Here is a 20,359-nt window from a genome sequence, read left to right as displayed (position 1 = left end):
TTTTTGTGTCTGTCCAAAAAAATTGAAAATTATCTTTTCTTTTCAATTCCGATTCATGTGAAATTCTTTTCAAAATCATTATTTCTATCGAAGTTAACAGTAGTAAATATGTATAAGGTTTCGGAAATCGTTCAAATTACAAAATTGTTTTCCTTCTCATTTAAATGGCATAATACATAAAATCGAAAAGTATATATAATAATATCCTATATATGTATATGAGCGATATATTTTTTTACTTATCATAGAAAGAAATGCCTATTTTGCCTACTACGTCATCTTTAAAGATTTTATGAATTTTTATATTTCACTAAGCACAATATTATATTTTATACACCTAAGCACAATTGTTTTAAAAAAATATGTATATTTATTAATCATATAATTATTGTACTAACCAACTTTCTCAAAATAAAAACATATTTACCATATATCCTATTCAAAGATAATGCCTTTTAATTGTAGAAAAGTAAAATTTGGAAGGGGTCAGTAGGGGTAATCTGGCCTGTTTTTTGACATTTTTTTCATAGAAAATATAGCCAGGTGTTTTGTGAAAATTAAAAACAAAATTAAGCAAATCGGTTGAGTAGTTCGACCGGAATCATGTCCGCCAGTTTAAAAAAGTGTATTTTGAGAAAAACGCTTTGAAAGTTTGAGGTGTGCACTGCGAGCGCTCCAAACGTCGAGCGGTATTACTATTTTTGGGCCTTTTTTGAAGCATTCCAATGGTAAAACGGGTTTCTACATTAATTCTAAAGGTATAAGAGAACAGAAAATGCAAAAAAATATTACCCTAATGGCCTCTTAATAGAACATATTTTTTTTAGACAATATCAGAATAATAATATAGAAAAAGCTAGATTTCAAAGCAAAGATCTACAATTAGGTTAAATTCCCTATGACTATCACTTGAGAAAAATGCTCCTCCAGGCTAGCTTTACACTAAGTACAATAAACTTCTAACTCTAAGACTTTACTTTGACCGATATAGATAGTATAGATACAGACTAATACTATAAAGAGGAAAAATTTGATTATTCATTTATGTAAATTGAATAGCTTCCGAAGCTACTTGAGTTGGTGAACATATGCTATATTTATTTTCAAAAAAGTTAGGGATACTTACTAAAACGCCAATTATACAACTCAAGGTGCAAATAAATTACCTAAAAACCCATACATAGTTCTGATTACGTCACAAAAAAGTGTTCTTTTACTTAGAAAAAAATTGCGCCTATGCAAAAGCTCTTTGTTTGTAACTTGGCATAATCCTTATTAAAAGTAAATTACTTAGTATTTAATACTCATCCAATATCTCTATATAACGTCGCATGCGAAGCAACAAAGTGCAGCGCGGCTCACTCGCCCTATTGGTCACCACGAAGTGGTTCCTGCTAGTAACTTATAAGAAGGAAATTGGCCCATAATTACCATTAAAATGAGCACCTTATCAAAGAGCTCGTTTTTGACGCTTCATAAAACTCTGACACTTCTTGTGAGGCTAACAATTAAGTTTCAAGTCCAAAGGCTCTACTCATTCTAATGAGGGCACATCTTGTTGTAGCGATTATCTGAACCCTACCTGAGGGAAAGTTATATGTTAGCCGTCATCGAAACGACTTAAAGATAGGCCCAGGAAACGAGATGTTTCGTAGGGTTTGGGCTACAGGGAGAGTGGTGTTAAGTGAGCTGGTTTCATTAGGCAAGCAAAGAGCATGCATGATTAAGTGTCGTGCGGAGACTCGTTGCTCGGAGGACATAGATTTTGCATGCCATGGTCTATTCTGAATAAGCAGGAGTTTAACCTGCTACAGAACACAGAACGAAGTTGGGCAAGGTTGGTGTTTATGAAAGGCGTTCAGTGTTTGTAGAAAAATGGTCACGTCCGAAATGCGGTCGGTGTATTATTCAATGTCGTCGACCTGTTGAAGGAATCTTCTACTGACGTTCCTGGGAGGCGACTTCTCTCCAAACAGGTAACTGTACTGATGGTTTCTACAAAAAATATGAGAGCAGAAATGGAGAGAAAAATGTTATGCTCCTTTACAGGGAGCAGGCGGGCGTTAATTGTGTAAATGTTCGATGGGGGACATCAGGATTATCCCGTTATAGTACGAATTGCGATGTTTTGACAAGTCTGTATCTTCTCCATCTGCGTCGTGCTGCATCCGATCATTTTGGGCGGCGTAGTTGATTGCCTTGTACGTTACTAACAACGTCCTTTTGTCTGTATCCCAAGTGCTACCGGCCAGCGATTTGAGGATCCTTTTGCGGCTTTGCACTTTCGTGCCAATCGCGGTTGAGTGCGGAGTAAAAGAGTGCAGACTGTCAATTATAACACCTAAAATTTTAAAGTTGTTTACCGTCAGAATTTTATTATGAACGACGGAAAAGTTGAGGTGCAGTTTGCGCTTCTCCGTCCATTTCGTAAATAGGGTGCCCGTGGATTTGGCGGGCAAGAGTTTTGGCGAGAAAATTCTAGGAGATAGACTTTCACTTCCCACAACAGCATATTCTACGGTATCGGAATTGACCCAGTTAAGGTCAAGTGCTATTATTTCAAGGATGTAACCCTTTTTCGATCAGTAGGAATTTATTAGGACTCATCCCGTCGCCCTTTTTTAGCTATTTAGCTAAGGACATTAACCTTGTCTTGTCAGTCAGACATTTCGATCGATCTAGTCAAGAGGCCTTAGGGAGAGCTCTGTACTTATTAGTTTCTTTTTTTTATCGATTAGTTTAGTTCCACTGGCATCGATGTTTTTTCTGATGAACTTCAACGTTAACTATATTCTAGGTAGTAAATCGGTCAGCACGAATTACAACAACAAATAATGGCATACAAAAAATTGTTTGGATCTTATTATTGGTGTCTTTTGTTTTTACAACAGTTAGTGATGAATTTTATTTGAAATTTAATTAATTTTTCTTAGACGCTACTGGAGCAGGTATAAAATTTCCATGACGTTTGCACTCCTTAATGACAAACTCGTAATCACTTTGCTTCGAAAGTGTGACATCATTTCCGATGAGAATGAGTAGGGATTTTGCACGCGAAAGAACAACATTTAAACGCTAGAAAAACAAGAAATAAATATACAATATGACTATATACAGCACATGGTATTATACGAACCTTTGGATTTCTTAAAAATCCTAAACTTTTGTATCTCGATCGCACAAATGATACGATTATTACTGCTTTCTCCTTGCCTCTATAGGTTTCAACCGAACCGGTTTCTATTTGAATTTTAAAATGGTTATTTAAATCTTCTTGAATAGATATGCATTGAGAGCGATATGGCGATATTATGCCAATATCAGTTTCTTCCAACTTGCGTCCATCGCCTAGACCACTTTTCAATAAATCGTCTACATATTTTAAAACCAATTCGCCTTCTTCCCAATTGTAAAAACTGTCAAAATTGGTAATTATAATAAATAAACTACTGTTTTCAAGAGTATATAAAAGAAGTAAAGCAAATAAATTTAACAAATGGTAATATCACACATATTGATCGATATACAAGGTGCGTTCCAAAGTAAACAGGACTTTTCGAATCTAGCGCCCCTGGTGGCGCCATCTATATGTCGACTGGTGTGTTAGAATCTGCTATCTCCATCGATTTTGACATTTCATTGATTGGAAGTGAAGTTCTTGCGTTTTAAGTGTCAGTTTGTTTGTGTTATCGGTGCGAAAATGAGCTTCGAACAAAGAGTCAACATTAAATTTTGTTTTAAAATTGGTAAAACTTTTACCGTAACGTTTCAATTGATGAAACAAATTTATGACGATGATTTCCTATCCCGTAGCAGAGTGCACGAGTGGTTTCAACGTTTTCATAGTGGTCGTGAGGACATAAATGACGATCAACATGTGGGCCAATCAAAATCCGTGATCACCGGAAATTCGAAACTGTGCGTGAATTCATCAAAAATCAGCCGAAATCATGACGACCAAAAACGCCGTCTCAACAATCGACGCTTGTGACCGATTATTTGACCAAAAATCACATTTTAACCATCAACCACTCCCCGTATTCACCTGATATGGCACCTTGCGACTTTTTCCTTTTCGGAAAAATGCATTTGCTCATGAAAAGAAAGCGTTATGCAGACGTGTAGGCCATTCAAAAGGCTTGCACCGGCATACATGCGGCCATACCTTCCAACGAGCTAAAACACTCGTTCGACATGCTTTTGGACCGTGCAGAAAGCTGTATTGAAGCAGAAGGAGACTAGTTTGAATAAAATAAATTGATTTTGCCAAAAAAAAAAAACATTTGTTCTGTCCTATTTACTTTGGAACCCTCCTTGTACATTTGCATATGTTATAAAGACAATCGGAAATGCGATGGGTTGGGACTAAAGGATGTCCTATGCATTTTATTTGCCCTTGGCTTTAAACTTAAATGAGCTTTAGAATATAGAAGGAAAATCATAATAAAAAGTCAGACATAGGCGCCGAGATCTCCATTATCGTTATCTGAGTGCTAGAAAAGCTTTGGTCTGCTATGCATTCCAATACCTTCCTTTTAAAATTATCTATATATTTTTTGATTTTCGGCATCTTGTGGGCGTGGCAATGATCTGAGCTAATTAATGTACTAACGCAACTGCAAATTGTTCAGTTATTCACCTGCTACTGTCCTCGTCGTATTGTTCTCTACCGTTTACTGCGTGAAACAAAATAGGAAAATTCGGGTCATGCAAACCTTTCCACTTGGCTGCCAAATTAGTATTTTCTGCAATAAAAATTATAATGAGTAATAATTACACAATCTACGAGTATGATACATTTATTTTTTCTTTAACTTTCAAACTCTACCTATGCTTGCCATGGACTCCAGCTTATTATCGTAATAAAGTTCATTGAAAAGCTTCACGATCGCTGGATGTGAACGGAAGTTACGACATAAACGTGTCTGTATGCTTCGATTATAGTGACCATTAGCCTCGTTGACGTCATAACATTTATGTTGTAGTTGTCGTTCCATCAAGGATATACCTAGTCCTAAAGCTTCGGCACGTTTTGAATTTATTATCGGACCCAATTGTTTATGATCACCGGACAAAATAAAATTTGATTTTTTAGTCAAACCACCAACCACACCAATCAAGCCTTCAGACATGGAACAAGCGGCTGCCTCATCCAGGAAAACATGCGTGAAGTGTTGCAGACCACCGGTGATCAATTTACCGAGGCAACTTAAAGTACACACCACAATACGATATTGTTGTAGTATTGCAATATTCGGCCAGAAATGCCAGTCATACATATTTGAATATTCAAGCAATAATTTGTGAAGATTTTCACGACGGCTCTCCTGTGAACAACAATATATGCGCGCCAAAATGTTGGAACGTGGTTTTTCACCCAGCGATAGTGTTTTGCAAATACGTAAAGCGATCTCATCGCAAGCGCAATTCGGACCGGCCGTAACAAGTATTCTAGATTTTTGATCGTGCAATAGTAACTGTAGTATGGACTCTACAATTATTGAAGTTTTACCCGTTCCGGGTGGTCCAAATATGATGTATGGTATTTGTAGCTTAGAATTCTTACAGCCCGATACAATATTATGTACAGCTTCAATCTGCTCAGGATTAGTCGCTATATTTTTATCGTAGAAGGATAAGCTACATACATATGTATGTATGTATTCATTTGAAAGTGTTTGAAAAAAAGGTTTGCTTAAAATATTTAAAAATTCATTGAAAAAAATAACAGCGTGTGTATTAAAACTCACCACATTCGCGGCAGACTCGCGGTAACAACTGGGTTGGGAAACAGGAAATGCTGCAGCATAGCACACCGTTCACCATACAGGCTTAATGCATAATATTGATAGCACAGTGTACGTCGAGCTGGACAAAATATGATGAGATAGGACGCCTTTGGATCTGGTTCACCTTCAGTTTCGATAGTCGCTTTTTTTGATTTGTCATTTACATCTTCAATTCGGCCAATATAAGTTGTTGCTATGGTTTTACCACGTACGTTCAACTCCAGTGAACCGCTGATCAGAAATTCAAGAATTTGATCTTTAGTGAGTGCTTTTGTTTCGGCACATTCAGCGACAATCAAAACGCGATTGTAGCGGCTGAGTAAGACTTCGTAGGAATATCCGATTTTACGTGATGTTTTTGACAGCTTCATGGATCGGCGCATCAAGAAGAAAAATAATAGCAATACATATACATATAGTATATTTAAATGTTTTGTTTATCTGCAATCTCTTTCGGTATGCAATCTATATTATAACAAGTAATGTCCCTCACATACAATCACCAATCATATGGAATAAAGTCAACTGGATGTTCGAATATCTTGATATTAGTTATAGGAGGGCTGGGTGAAGTTTTCGCCCAATTTTAACTATTTTTCGCAAAAAGATACACTGTTATGAGTAAAACACGCTCTCTAATTTTCATTGAGATAACTGTCATGTTGGCCGATATATGAGATATAAAGTCACCGAGAAGTTCGAAAATCTCTATATTAGGTATATGGAAGCTAAGAGAAGTATTGACCCGATTCACCCCATTTCCGATACGCAGAGATATTATCGCCAGGAAAGGATTGTCTGAATTTCAATTGTATATCTTACACATTGACCGATATTTTCGGTCAAAAGTCAACAACAGGTACTGGAGTCCACATTTCCGTTATTCGGGGACTTGAACAGTTTTGATTGAATTTTGGAAATTTTTCGTCATAAGGTCGCATACTTTAAAATAATTATTAGTGAAAATTTATATTCCATTATATTAATTACATATGTACGTCTTAATTTGTACACTGGAAAATGAAAGAATCAAATGAAATTGTGGTGTAGTCCTATCTCGCCCATTTTCGCACTGTGACAAGAATATAAGAAGAATGTCACGTACTTAATTTAGTCGAAATCGTTAAGTCGGGTCTACACTCATCTTTTAGGAGTTGTTAACAATTACATGGGGAGTGAAAGGGGTTATCATCCGATTTCAACCATGTTTTAACGTGACGGTAGGAGTGCTTAAGGGATTTATCTTTAGCAAATTTGGTTATTGTCGTTTAAGTGGTTTAGGAGATAGGAATATTAATCCAAATGGAGGGCGGGGGCCGCACCCATTGTTTTTCTTTTTTTAATTTTTAGCCCGCAGGTGCCTCTTTATCTTAACTTAGTGCTTAGTTATGGCACTTTATAGGTTTTCGTGCGTTTAGCGTTTTGTGGATGTGGAACTAGTCTGATAACGGTCATCACGGACTCGTCCTCCGTTTTTTGTCAAGAAACACGTGCACCAAATTTCATTTACGATATTTTATCTATCTTGAATAGTTTTAGGTGATACAAACAACCGCTAGGCGATCAAAAGTATTGTACTCCGTAGCAACAGATTGCAAGACTGTTAAAAGTGCGGTTCAAATCGTTTGAATAGATTGATCTTTAATTTTTTACCAAAAATCTTGTGATGTAGAATATTTATAATTTTAAGTGTATAACTCGCTAGAAGTTTGACCGAAAGCGAAGCTTTTTTATGTTCTAAGAGTTCGTTATATTACAAAAAAAGCTTCGAAGCTAGTAGTCATAGAGACTAGTCTACAGACTTAAAAAAAAGTTTATGATTAATTTTAAAATAAATAAAATTAAATATAAAATTTTTAGTTGGTGTCAAACCAGAAATATTTCCAAAAAGTTGAGTGTAAATATTAAACCCATATTTCCAATTACTTATAGAGCTATCACTAGAACAATACTCTAATACAGTTACTTTAAGCACTCACCGTGAAACTATATCGATTTGGCTGTTGTTGTGATTGGCTTAATTTCACATCACGTTGTATGATACGTCTGTATTTGGAAAAATTGTCAACATCTTCAATTTGTAGCAGCAATTTCATGGCACCTAGAATATTTTCTGGTGTAAAAATTTGACCACCATTAAAGTAATTAGCAAATTGTGAAGAATATTCGCAAAGCACTTCATCAGCAAATTTCTTCTTCTTCAACTCCAATAGTGCAGGCGGCGGCAGAAATTGCTCTAAGGCCTGAGTTACTTTGAAAGATCTGCGAATATTTGAATAATATGAATACAACTAACACAATATAAATATGTACATTTATATTAATACAAAATACATACAAATTATTCGCTAAACGATGCCGTTTCTCATTTTCGTTAGCGTTCAGAACGAGTTTTTGTTTGATGGTCTTATGCAATTCTTCTATTTCTTTGTAATGCATAACCTTTTGGTAATTTATGCAGAAAAATTCGCTGCCGCTTTCTAAATCCATTAAATAGCCGGTACGACTGAGAAAAGTGCCGATCTAAAAAAGAAATAGAAAAAAGCAAAGAAGGAAGGGCTAAGTTCGGGTGTAATTAAACGTTCCATAATATCGTAAATTGCAAAAATCAACGCCAAGGAAAGAAAAAAATACAAGAACTGTCCAGTCGTTTCATTGTAATACAAAAAAACAATAACATACGAACAATAGGATGCCACAGCTTAAATGATGCAGTTAAAAGTACCGCTATTTTTCGTCGTGATTTGCAACAAATGGAATTTTTTGATTAGTTTAGAGATAATTGTAGAAAGAATTGGATGTAAAGTGATATTTAAATTAACGTAAACTTGAATTGTTAACCATGGGACCGCGCACATCACTAGAAAAACGGGAGTTGGTGTTGGAGCAGTTTAAAAAGGGAATGTCGCAACGAAAATAGCTGAACTAGTAAATTTGAGTTCGTGCATAGTTCAACACATTATTGAACGCTTTGTACATGAAAATCGTGTGGTAAATAAAGGACGACAGGCTCTAAATAAAATTTTCACGAAGAAAGATTGTAAGTGGTTAGTGCGTCAAGTAAAGAAAAATCCGACAACAAGTGCTCCAAAGTTGACAGAAATGGCCAAAAAAGATTTAGGCAAGAATTGCCATCCCGAAACAGTCCGAAGAGTACTAAGGGAAGCAAATTTAAATGGCAGAATAGCCGTTTGTAAGTGCAAAAAATAGAACGAAGAGATTGCAGTTTGCGCGTGACCATCTAAATAAGACACCAGCATTTTGGAGGACGGAGATGAGGTTAAGATTAACTTATTTGGACCAGATGGCAGACCTTTTATATGGCGCGAACCTAATACGGAGCTTAGACCTCAACATTTGCGTGCTACCATAAAATACGGTGGCGGCAACGTTATGGTGTGGGCATGTACATATACATATATGTATATCATCAAATGGGGTCGGAAATTTAACTTTTATTGAAGAAACTATGAACAAAAATGTGTATTTAAAAATTCTGCAAGAAAATTTGCTTCAAAGCGCTAGAAAATTGGGAATTGAAGATGACTTTCGCTTTTACCAAGATAAGGAACCCTAAGCACAAGTCACAAATAGTGCAAACATGGTTAATATATAAATATCCACACATTGTTGAAACTCCTGCACAATCACCGGACTTGAACGTCATCGAAAATTTGTGGTCTATTTTGAAGACAAATATTAAAAAACAAGACATCCAGAACAAATCCGATCTTAAAAAAGCTATAATGGAGGAATGGAACCAAATTAGACCGGAATACACCAAAAAATTGGTAGACTCCATGTCAAATAGACTTCAAGCTGTAATTGATAATAAAGGATACCCTACTAAGTACTAAATACTAAAAAAATTTTTAAATTACCAATAAATACTTGTTATTTTTTGAGTTGCATCATTTAAGCTGTGACGTGAATTTTCAAATACTATTTTTATTTTTTGCATTAAAACTAAATAAATGGAAATTTTTTTGGAATGTTTTGTTGAAAAATTAAATGAAATAAAATAAATTAGATGTCTGCATACTCAGTTTTTTCATCTTTGCAAAATTTTAAGAAATATAGAACATTTTACAAAAAAGTTCTATCTGCATCAAATAAGCTGTGAGTGACTGTATGTATGTATTTGCAAACAACTCCATATGGCCCGCAATCACCAATCATTAAACCTATTCAACTTACTGGAACTTATTGGAAAACCGTATTCGAAAACATCGAATTTCATCAAAAAAGTGCCTCAAAAATGCCGTATCGACTTACTGAGTCAAAATATCCGGAAATAATAAAAGAGATCGAGTGGGAAGCTTGCGTCGACGACTGGAGGCAATAATTGGAATAAAATGAAAGCAAAAAAATAATAAATACATCTAAAACTATTGTAATTACTTTTGATTTGTATATGCGTATAAATATATTATTTTCAGGACTTTAGTTTCATAAGGTTGCATTCTGAATTTTACAAAAGAGAATTGTATAATAAACGAAAAAAAGAGTCCACGTAGGAACGCAGTCTTAGTGATACTTTGCCACATTCAGAGTTCCTTAGAATTATACTACATATTTAAATGACTTTTCAGCTCTAAGGGCTTTATGTATGTATGTAATGTAAAGGCTCAAGAGCAAGATCATTACAAATCAGTTTCAATACAATAACAACAACCGAATATTTTTATATATGTATGCATGTCTATCGATGTATGTACATACATAGGTTTAAAAATTCATGTACATACATATGTATGTCTTCAAAGAAACACTCAGCAACAGCAAAGGGTATACAATTTCATGATCCTACAACAAACATAACACAAGTGCCTGAAGTGGATAACGGCCAATAATGGTTTATGGTTCCGTAAACAAATAAAAATTTTGAAATGTATGTGCCTTCTTACGAAGTTACTTAGCTTGAAAGGCTAGGTACAGCTTTATATCATGATAAAAATATTATAAACAATCTTCAACGAATCAATTTAGCTGATTCTACATTTTGCTCTCCTTGTTTATACGTATGAATTATGTAAACATCGTTTAGCTCTTTGGCTCAAACTCATTATACATAATTGTATCACTTCAAAAAAAAAAAAATTATGTACATATGTATGTATATACGAATGTGCAGCTATGGATGTGAGTATTTTAATATTTTCAACTGCGTCTTAGAGAATTGCTTGAATTTATCTAAAAAATTAGTGATATAATTAAGAAAAATTTTAAAATATAAAAATTTACTCAAACACATTCTTAAAACAATTGAAAACACCACGTGTAACTAAATAATAAATTTGGTTTAAGAAACTAAAAAACATGATCCAAAACCTTAGTAAATCTTTTCGATTCACTAACATTTAGTTGTAAAGTCTTAATTATACCCTGAACAGGGTATATTAAGTTTGCCAAGTTTGTAACACCCAGAATTAAGCGTCGGAGACTCTATAAAGTATATACATACTTACATACATATGTACATACATATATAAATGATCAGTATGTTGAGCTGAGTCGATCTAGCCATGTCCGTCTGTCTGTCTGTGTATATACAAACTAATCCCTCAGTTTTTAAGATATCGTTTTGCAATTTTGCAAACGTCATTTTCTCTTCAAGAAGCTGCTCATTTGTCGGAACGGCCGATATCGGACCACTATAACATATAGCTGACATACAAACTGAACGATCGGAATCAAATGGTTGTATTGAAAACTTTCACATTTGACAAGATATATTCACGAAATTTGGTATATATTATTGTTTATAAGACCCCTAACGACAACGCTACTATTTAAATGAAGAGTTTGTTTTTGTAGGAAATATAAAAATACATTATAGAAAAAACAGTGAAATAAAATGTAATTGGATTTTTTCGTTTTTATAATTTGGAATATATATTTTTCCAAAATTATCACTCTTGTTGACTTGGCAAGTCAAAATATGTTCGGAAAGATCTTTAAATATATGTACATAAGAAGCTTTTGCACGACTATTTTCATGCACACACCTGTACAATATGTACATACATAAGTATATTCAATTTTGTATGGATTATTGTCTAAGACAATGGTGCAATACCCGCAAGAATTGATGAGATCGGACCACTATATCATATAGTTGCCACTCAATCTTCTTCTTCTTCTTTACTGGCGTAAACACCGCTTTCGCGATAATAGCCGAGTTGAGAACAGCGCGCCAGTCGTTTCTTCTTTTCGCTACGTGGCGCCAATTGGAGATTCTAACCGAAGCCAGGACTGGAAAAATGAGTGACTTATAGAGTTTGGTTTTTGTTCGTCGAGAGAGGACTTTGACCTATCAAAATCTTGCTATTGTGTTGAATGGTATTGTATTTGGGAAGGGTATTATAGCTTCAATTATTACCTAATTCAAATACAAATATTTTACATACTTGTATACTTTACTTTGTTACTATGGCGGTCTTAGTGTTGTAATTTAATGCCGATAATAAAATATACTTTTAATGCGGCTCTAATCATACACAAATGTATAGACATATAAAACCCAATAACTATACTTCGTAGCAATTTTCTACGAAAGCTTTAAATATAAGTATATTATTTCCTGGAACTACCTGAACATCGATGTCCAAATATTAATGCAATTATATTAAAAATTGAAGGTAAAGCTTATCAATTATTGTGTTCACTGTAACTATAATTGTATTGACAAGGGCATAAATACAGTTATGTATGGGAAAAATTTTATGGTGCCTGCAAAAAAATAATAAAACAAGAAAAAACGTTAACTTCGGTTGCACCGAAGTTAATACCCTTCACAGGTGCATTTCTGTTAGTAACAACATACATATGTATGTGTTCAGTTTGTATGGAAGCTATATGCTATAGTAATCCGTTCTGAACAAGTTTTTTAGAGATTACATTGTTGCTTTGGGAAATAATATATACCAAATTTCGTGAATATATCTTGTCAAATATGAAAGTTCTCCATACAAGAACTTGATTCCGATCGTTCAGTTTGTATGGCAGTTATATGCTATAGTCAACCGATCTGAACAATTTCCCAGGAGATTACATTGTTGCTTTAGAAAATAATATATACCAAATTTCGTGAATATATCTTGTCAAATGTGAAAGTTGTCCATACAAGAACTTGATTCCGATCGTTCAGTTTGTATGGCAGCTATATGCTATAGTTAACCGATCTGAACAATTTCCCAGGAGATTGCATTGTTGCTTTAGAAAATAATATATACCAAATTTCGTGAATATATCTTGTCAAATGTGAAAGTTTTCCATACAAACATTTGATTCCGATCGCTCAGTTTGTATGGCAGCCATATGTTATAGTGGTCCGATATCGGCCGTTCCGACAAATGAGCAGCTTCTTGAAGAGAAAATGACGTTTGCAAAATTTCAAAACGATATCTTAAAAACTGAGGGACTAGTTCGTATATATATAGACAGACAGACAGACGGACATGGCTAAATCGACTCAGCTCGACATACTGATCATTTATGTATATACTTTATAGGGTCTCCGACGATTTCTTCTGGATGTTACAAACTTCGTGACAAACTTAATATACCCTGTTCAGGGTATAAAAAAAAACAAGTAAGAAAGGGCTAAGTTCGGGTGCAACAGAACATTTTACACTCTTGTAACTTGCAAAAATCAAAGCCAGGGACATAAAACGTCAACCAGAAAATCGAAATTCAAGCAATTTTGTATATAAATTTACTCTATATACATATATATATGTATGTATGTATATACTACTGTGATCAAATTGAAAGGTGAATTTTTAATTTATACTTCGCGTGTTTTTCGAATCGGCACATCTTTTTTCTGTAAGTTGGTAGTATTGTTAGTAACATCTATGCTAAATTTCACGTCAAAATATTCATTAGTATCTGAGATACGCATCGTTTTGTGAGACTGTAAGAGTGAATTCTTTGATATTTACTATGTCTGAATTTATTGAACAAAGAAGTGCGATAATGCACCATTTCATACTGCATTGGTTACTCGTGATCATTTCGACTCATTTTCAACTAATATCGTGCCGCAACACCGCATTCGTCTGATTTACCTTCTGGCTATTCAGCAAATTCGTATGACTACTCCGAGTTCACCGTTTTGACTCAATTGAGGATATAAAAGCTAAATCGAAGAAGGCTCTGATGGCCATCTCGACGAGGATTTTTCCAAGTGCTATGATGACTGGAAAATTCGTTGGTGTGTATTGCAGAGGGTGGGGATTAGTTTTAAGGAGATGAAATTCACCTTCCATTTGATCACAGTAGTATACTCTATATGACCGAAAATTTCGGCATAAGATTTGTTAGAAAAACCAAAAGCACTATACATATTATATGAGAGTTGGGGCAGTACCGACCCGATTTAATTTATTAACTATTATCAACCCGCATAATGAAAACAATATTCCCTAGGTTTCATTAGGGTACCTCACATACAAACATCAACCATATTGAGTAAGTTCAGCCGGATGTTCAAAAATAGTGATATTAGCCAGTTATATGGGGGTCGGGTCAAAGTTCCGCCCAATTATCTATTACGCACACAGATACACTGTTATGAGTACAACACGCTCTCTCATTTTCCTAGAGATAGTTCACATGTTGGCCGATATATGGGGTATAAAGTCACCGAGAAGTTCGATATCTATATTAGGTAAATGGGGGCTAAAGGAAGTATTGACCCGATTCAACCCACTTTGGATACACAGAGATATTATTATCAGGAAAGGATTTTGTCTGAATTTCAATTATATAGCTCATCTGTGCATTGGCCGATATTTTTCGGTCAAAAATCAACTATAGTTACTGAGAGTCCACATACGCGGTAACTCAGGGGCTTGACCAGTCTGGTTGAAGGATATGAGAAATTTTAGGTCATAAGGTGGCAAACTTTAAAGGAGCGCAAAATTAGATGCCGTTATATTAATTACTAGATTATGCACTGGAAAGTGAAAGAATCAAAAGGAATTAAAATTGTGTTATATGGAAAGTAGGCGCGGTTGTAGTCCATTTTCACACTGTGACATATGTATGTAGGAATGTGAGAAGAATGCCACGTACTAAATTTAGTCGAAATCGGTTCCCGAAATTTGCGATTTCATCAAAAAGTGGGCGGTACCACGCCCATCGTCCAATTTTCATCCCGGCTCTAATAAAGCTCTCTTATACCAAATCGGAAGTAAAATTTTTTATCTCTGGCAAAATTAGTTTTTGATTTATTGCGCTTTTAGTAGTTTTGAAAAGTACCGTTATATGCGGAGTGAGCGGAGTTTTCTTTCGATTTTATCCATTTTCATGTTGTCGGAAGAATAAAACTCATTAGTGGGCGGGGCTGTGCACACTTTTCAAAATTCTTTTACCACGGATGCCTCTTGCTACTGCGATCCCATGTGCCAAATTACAGTTTTATATCTTAATTTTGTGCTTAGTTATGGCACTTTATAGGTTTTCAGTTAATGGCGATTTGTTGTTTGTGGGAGTAGTCCGATTACGCTCATCTACGAACTCCTAATTTTTTTTTGTACTAAGAAACCCGAAACTTGGTACATCACGACATCTCAATTTTTACTCCAGTTACAGCCTGCACAGACGGACGGACGAACGGACGTTCAGACAGTCACCCGGATTTCAACACTTTTCTCGTGATCCTAATCATTTATATACTTTTAGGTGTTACTTACAACCGTTAGGTGTACAAAACTATTATACTCTATATGAACAAGTCACAAGAGTATAAAAATGTAGTTAGCTATGTTTTGACTTAAATATTGATGTTGACTCATCGTCTATCTGCAAAGTGCTTACAAAAACAAATCTCTAAGTCCGAAGACCAAAAAAAGTTACAAGATACTGTGAAAGCGCCATTAAGAACAAATTGCCTAAGTAATAATGACGAGGAAGCAAGTCGATTAGTTTAAAACATCCTTGAATTTTGAGCTGAACAGGGTAAATTAAGTATACTACGACTTTTTTAACACCCAAAAAGAAACGTCAAAGACCATATGTACATAATATGCTGAGTCGATTTAGCCATATTAAGAATATACCCGAACTAGTTCCTCAGATTTTGAGATATACATATATCAATCTAAACTTTCAAAGGAGCTGCACAAACTGATCACAATCATGCCCTTGTAAAGAAAACTTTTTAATTTTCCAAGATATCTTTACGAAATTTGGCATAAAATATTGCCCAAAGCAAAGCTATAAGTTCCGAATACATTGTGCAGATCGAACCAATCGATGAAAATCAAGTACTTGTGCATAGGTTGCCTTTTATATTTCGATATTTAGCAATACTAGCGTTATAATCTGGAAACTTTCAATGTTACCGTAAAGTTTGGCATTTTTCATGGTATGCATACTCAGAACGTTTTCACATACGAGCGCTATTATTTGTGTTTTTTACAGTAACTTAAAATATTCTTCTCGACCCAGAAATGGAATGAAATAGACGTGGATTAACTCATCAATAGAGCACAGATGAACTTAATTCAATTTTTGACGATGAGGATGAAGGCCTAATGTTTATCGATAGTATGGTGAATTCAATCGTAGATCGTATAGATAATTTTTGGAAGGTCGTCCAAAATCAATTGTTGTTCCGGAAACTTTTGACGCTGTGTGCAAACTGATATTGCAAGATCGTCTGTGACCTACCGTGAGATTGACACAACTATGGGTATTATTGAGACTAGCATACATTTATTTTGTATGAACATTTGAATGTAAAAAAATTGTTCACGCTAGATCTCACACAATTTGTCGCTCAAAACAGGCTTGTGTCGATTGGTCGAAAGAAATGTTAAAAAATATACGACAGCGGTGCTTCGAATCACGTCTATGATATCGCGATAGGTGATGAATCGTGATTTTAGTCGAATCCAGTAAAAGTTGCTTACGCACAAAGCACTGGTTGCCTGTTTTTTTTTTTTGGAAAAACTGGAAATTTTGCAAACATACCACTGAAACAACGCAGGCCAGTAAAATCTGAGCGGTATACAACCATTTGTTTGCCAGTTGTCTTTAAGGAAATCAGGAAAATCAACCGCCGAAGACGGATCACTCTTCATCATGATAATGCTAGCTCTCACATCGACACAACAACTGAATCATCCTCCGTATAGTCCTCACATGGCACCAAATGATTTCTTTTTATTACTGTTCGTAAAAAATAAACTAAGAGGTCAACGTTTTTCGAAGCCTGAAGAGTTGGTTGATGCGTTCAAAAGACATGTTTTGAAGATTTCACAATCAGAGTCGCAAAAGAGCTTCGACAATTGGTGTCAATGCACGCAAAAGTGTATGTGTTAATGGATAATACTTTGAAAACCAATAAAAATTTTCCATGATTAAAATTTGTTTTCGTTCTCGAATCCCGAAATATAATTTAAAAAGCAACCTACGTATGGACTATTTTGTATTTGTGAGGGATATTATAGTTTTTATAAAACGTTTATATTTTTTTTTGTTTTTATTAAATTAAAAAAAAATAAAAATACAAACATACATTCTTATTATTACGGAAAACAGTGTTTAAAGCATATACATACATATGTACGAGTACATATGTATGTAAGTACTTATTTCTATGCGGTAGGTATGCAAATGTGTATAACCAAAGGATTATTTACTAATAAATTTACTAATTGACCATGATTTGAGTAACCGTTAAAACATACATACATACATATGTATCTACATATATATTACATATTTTTAAAAGAATGTCAATTCACTAGCCTTAGCGCTACAAACCAAATCCGTACTTTAGTCGGCTTACAAATTGTTGAGTTATTCTTTATTAATAATAACTTAAATATGATAGTAAGCGCAGCTTTTACAATGGAATGGTTAACATCATCTACTTGTATGCAAATTTATATACATATGTATATACATACATACCGTCTTTATTTATTAGTTAAAATCAAAGTGATTAATACGGATATACTACATACCTTACCAGCTGGATCTTTCCCAATACGATGACATATTTTGTCATTTTTAGGCAAGTTCAAGAACTTAACAAATGCTGTTCGCACTTCCTTCCTCTTTATAAGCCAATCGCTTTTGGGATAAGGTTCTTGCAGCTCGTACAAATATATGAGAAATTGTCCAATTACATCCTCTTCTAAATAAGAACGAGAGATAATTATGAATAAAATACTATGGACGTACATACGTAATTTAAACTCCACAAGTGTAAATTCATAGATACATACTATGTACATACATATGTACATAACGTACTATCTAGATTTCTAAATGCATAAGTATGTAGGTACATACTTACATATACTGAAAAATAGACATGTAATAATAAACCGCCCTCTACTCACCGAATAAAAGGAATGGACTTTTGCGTGTTTTGCGCGATTTTTTCGGCATATCAACAGTTGCAAATTACTTATCCGCCTACAAATGCAATTATTAAAGTTAAGTACTTTTTATTGCAGACACCTTGTATATGTACGTATCGATGTATGTATGTATGTATATAACAATAGAAATGCAACAAATTTAAATCGATTATTGCTTGCTATGTGTGTTTTTGTTTACTGGTCAGCCCGATAATATATTTAACGTACACTTAATTGAACTGTTACCGTTAGCACCCACTTTTGTACTGAAAATTACACGATTGCAATAAAAGCGGTCGCAACACAACCGACAGTGCTGGAAAACGGCTTGTCGCAATTCTCGTCTAAAAGTTGACACAAAAAACAATCGCGCGCATTAGTCTGTATCGTACGTATTTCAACTAATGTGTACTTTATTTAGCAAATTCGTTTATATAAAAATGTAAATAGTTTGGCGATTTAAGAAAACTTTTATAAGCATATGAATCTATACTATAAATTATTAATAGTCCCCTGCTATTGAAGCGTTAAAGATTTACATTTTATTTATTATACAAATTTGCATATGATTCGTAACGATTTCCAACACTGTCTATCTGATCTATTATCTACTTGTGTATCACGAATGCATTCGCAAATATACATACTTATACTTGAATTCCATATGCCGGCATGCAGATCGGAATGTTTCGGCTCACATCGGCAACACGATCAGTGTATGCAAGTTTTTGTTATTGGGTTTTACATACATACATACATACATATACAAACAAGAAAGATAGATAACTGAGTGATTATTCTTTCTTTATCTGCAAATTGAAGTTTAGCCGTAACGTACACAAAATGGTGATTCCCCGAATATCTTGTTGAGGGTAGAAAATACGAATTTATTATAACTATGTTTGTATGTACATAAGTAAGTATGTATGTATAACTTTCACAAATTTTATATGCATATAGGAATATACAGTACATATGTATATGTAAGTATGTGTATTTATCTGTGAAGATTTACGGATAACTTCAACAAAATTATATACTATGTATGTACATATGCATACGTATGTAAGTATATACATATGTATGTATGTACGTACATACATATGCATACGTATGTACATATATATGTACATATGTACGTATGTACATATGCATGTATGCATATGTAGTATGTATGTAGAACGAATGCTAACTGTACATTCATATGTAAACATGTATTCTTATAAGACTAATAAGTGAGGGAGAGTATTTGCTGCTTCTATTACCGTTATCATGCACAAACAGTACATACATACTTATGTATGTATGTATGTACATACTTATGACATATGTACTTATATGTACATATGTATACATATGTATGCATATGCATGTATTAAAATTCAAATATAAGATACATACATATGTATGTATGTACGTACATACGACGAAATGAGTCACATTGCAAATCAATGAAGGTAATTCAAAAAAAATTAAATACAATTAATATGCATTATAATAGAAAAAAGGTAAAATTTCCACAATAATTAATAATGGTATTTTCATACATACATACATATGTATGTACATATGTATACATATAAGTATATTAGAGGCCGGAAAATACTAAATTATTATTTATAGTACAGACATACTTACATATGTACATATGTATGTATGTATGTACATACAGTTAGTACCAAAAAAAGTGTATAACAAGTGTCTATTGTATATGTAAATACTTATGTATTTTGTTTGGTACTAACTGTATGTACATACATACATTCATATGTACATATGTAAGTATGTCTGTACTAATATATTTACATACTTATGTAGTATGTACAGTGCGAAAATGGGCAAAATCGGACTACAGCCACGCTTATGTACTTCCCAATTAACATACATACATATGTACATACATACATAAGTAAGTATGTAATTTCAAATTCCAGTTGATTCTTTCACTTTCCAGTACACAAATCAAGAAGTAATTAATATAACGCGATAAAATTTTGCGCTAAGAGTTCCTTTAAGGTATGCCATCTTATGACCAAAAAGTGGCCAAATCCAACAAAGACTGTTTGAGCACCTACATACATACATACATACATATGTAGGTATCGAATATATGGACCGCAGTAACTATAGTTGACTTTTGATCGAAAATATTGGTCAATGTATGGGATATACAATTGAAATTCGGAG

The 20,359-nt window shown here is 34.1% G+C and overlaps 1 protein-coding gene across 2 annotated transcripts; it reads right to left on the bottom strand.

Moving 5' to 3' along the window:
* Positions 1–2,832: 2,832 nt before the first annotated feature.
* LOC120771164 (putative helicase MOV-10) lies at positions 2,833–18,445 on the bottom strand. Of its 2 annotated transcripts, none has more exons than XM_040099047.1 (9): positions 18,152–18,445; positions 17,771–17,943; positions 8,128–8,312; positions 7,769–8,051; positions 5,751–6,154; positions 4,829–5,640; positions 4,640–4,745; positions 3,137–3,416; positions 2,833–3,075 (listed from the first exon to the last, which is right to left on the bottom strand). In XM_040099047.1, exons 1-9 carry the CDS (start codon positions 18,198–18,200, stop codon positions 2,920–2,922), a joined length of 2,448 nt encoding a protein of 815 aa, XP_039954981.1. In that variant the 5' UTR covers positions 18,201–18,445; the 3' UTR covers positions 2,833–2,919. The 2 variants fall into 2 exon arrangements, with proteins under 2 accessions (XP_039954981.1, XP_039954982.1); XM_040099048.1 differs by having other exon boundaries at positions 17,771–17,940.
* Positions 18,446–20,359: the final 1,914 nt, after the last annotated feature.

This window comes from Bactrocera tryoni, chromosome 3 (assembly GCF_016617805.1).
Source record: "Bactrocera tryoni isolate S06 chromosome 3, CSIRO_BtryS06_freeze2, whole genome shotgun sequence".
Lineage (NCBI taxonomy): Eukaryota > Metazoa > Arthropoda > Insecta > Diptera > Tephritidae > Bactrocera > Bactrocera tryoni.
This window is presented reverse-complemented; position numbering and strand designations above follow the sequence as displayed.

Coding starts and splice junctions, on each gene's coding strand:
- LOC120771164 (XM_040099047.1), bottom strand. CDS start 18,200: ATGCCGAAAAAATCGCGCAAAACACGCAAAAGTCCATTCCTTTTATTC. Junction 8,313..17,770: donor GGAAAGATCCAGCTGGTAAG/GTATGTAGTATA, acceptor TTTCTTTTTTAG/ATCGGCACTTTTCTCAGTCG. Junction 5,641..5,750: donor GCGAGTCTGCCGCGAATGTG/GTGAGTTTTAAT, acceptor ATATGTATGTAG/CTTATCCTTCTACGATAAAA.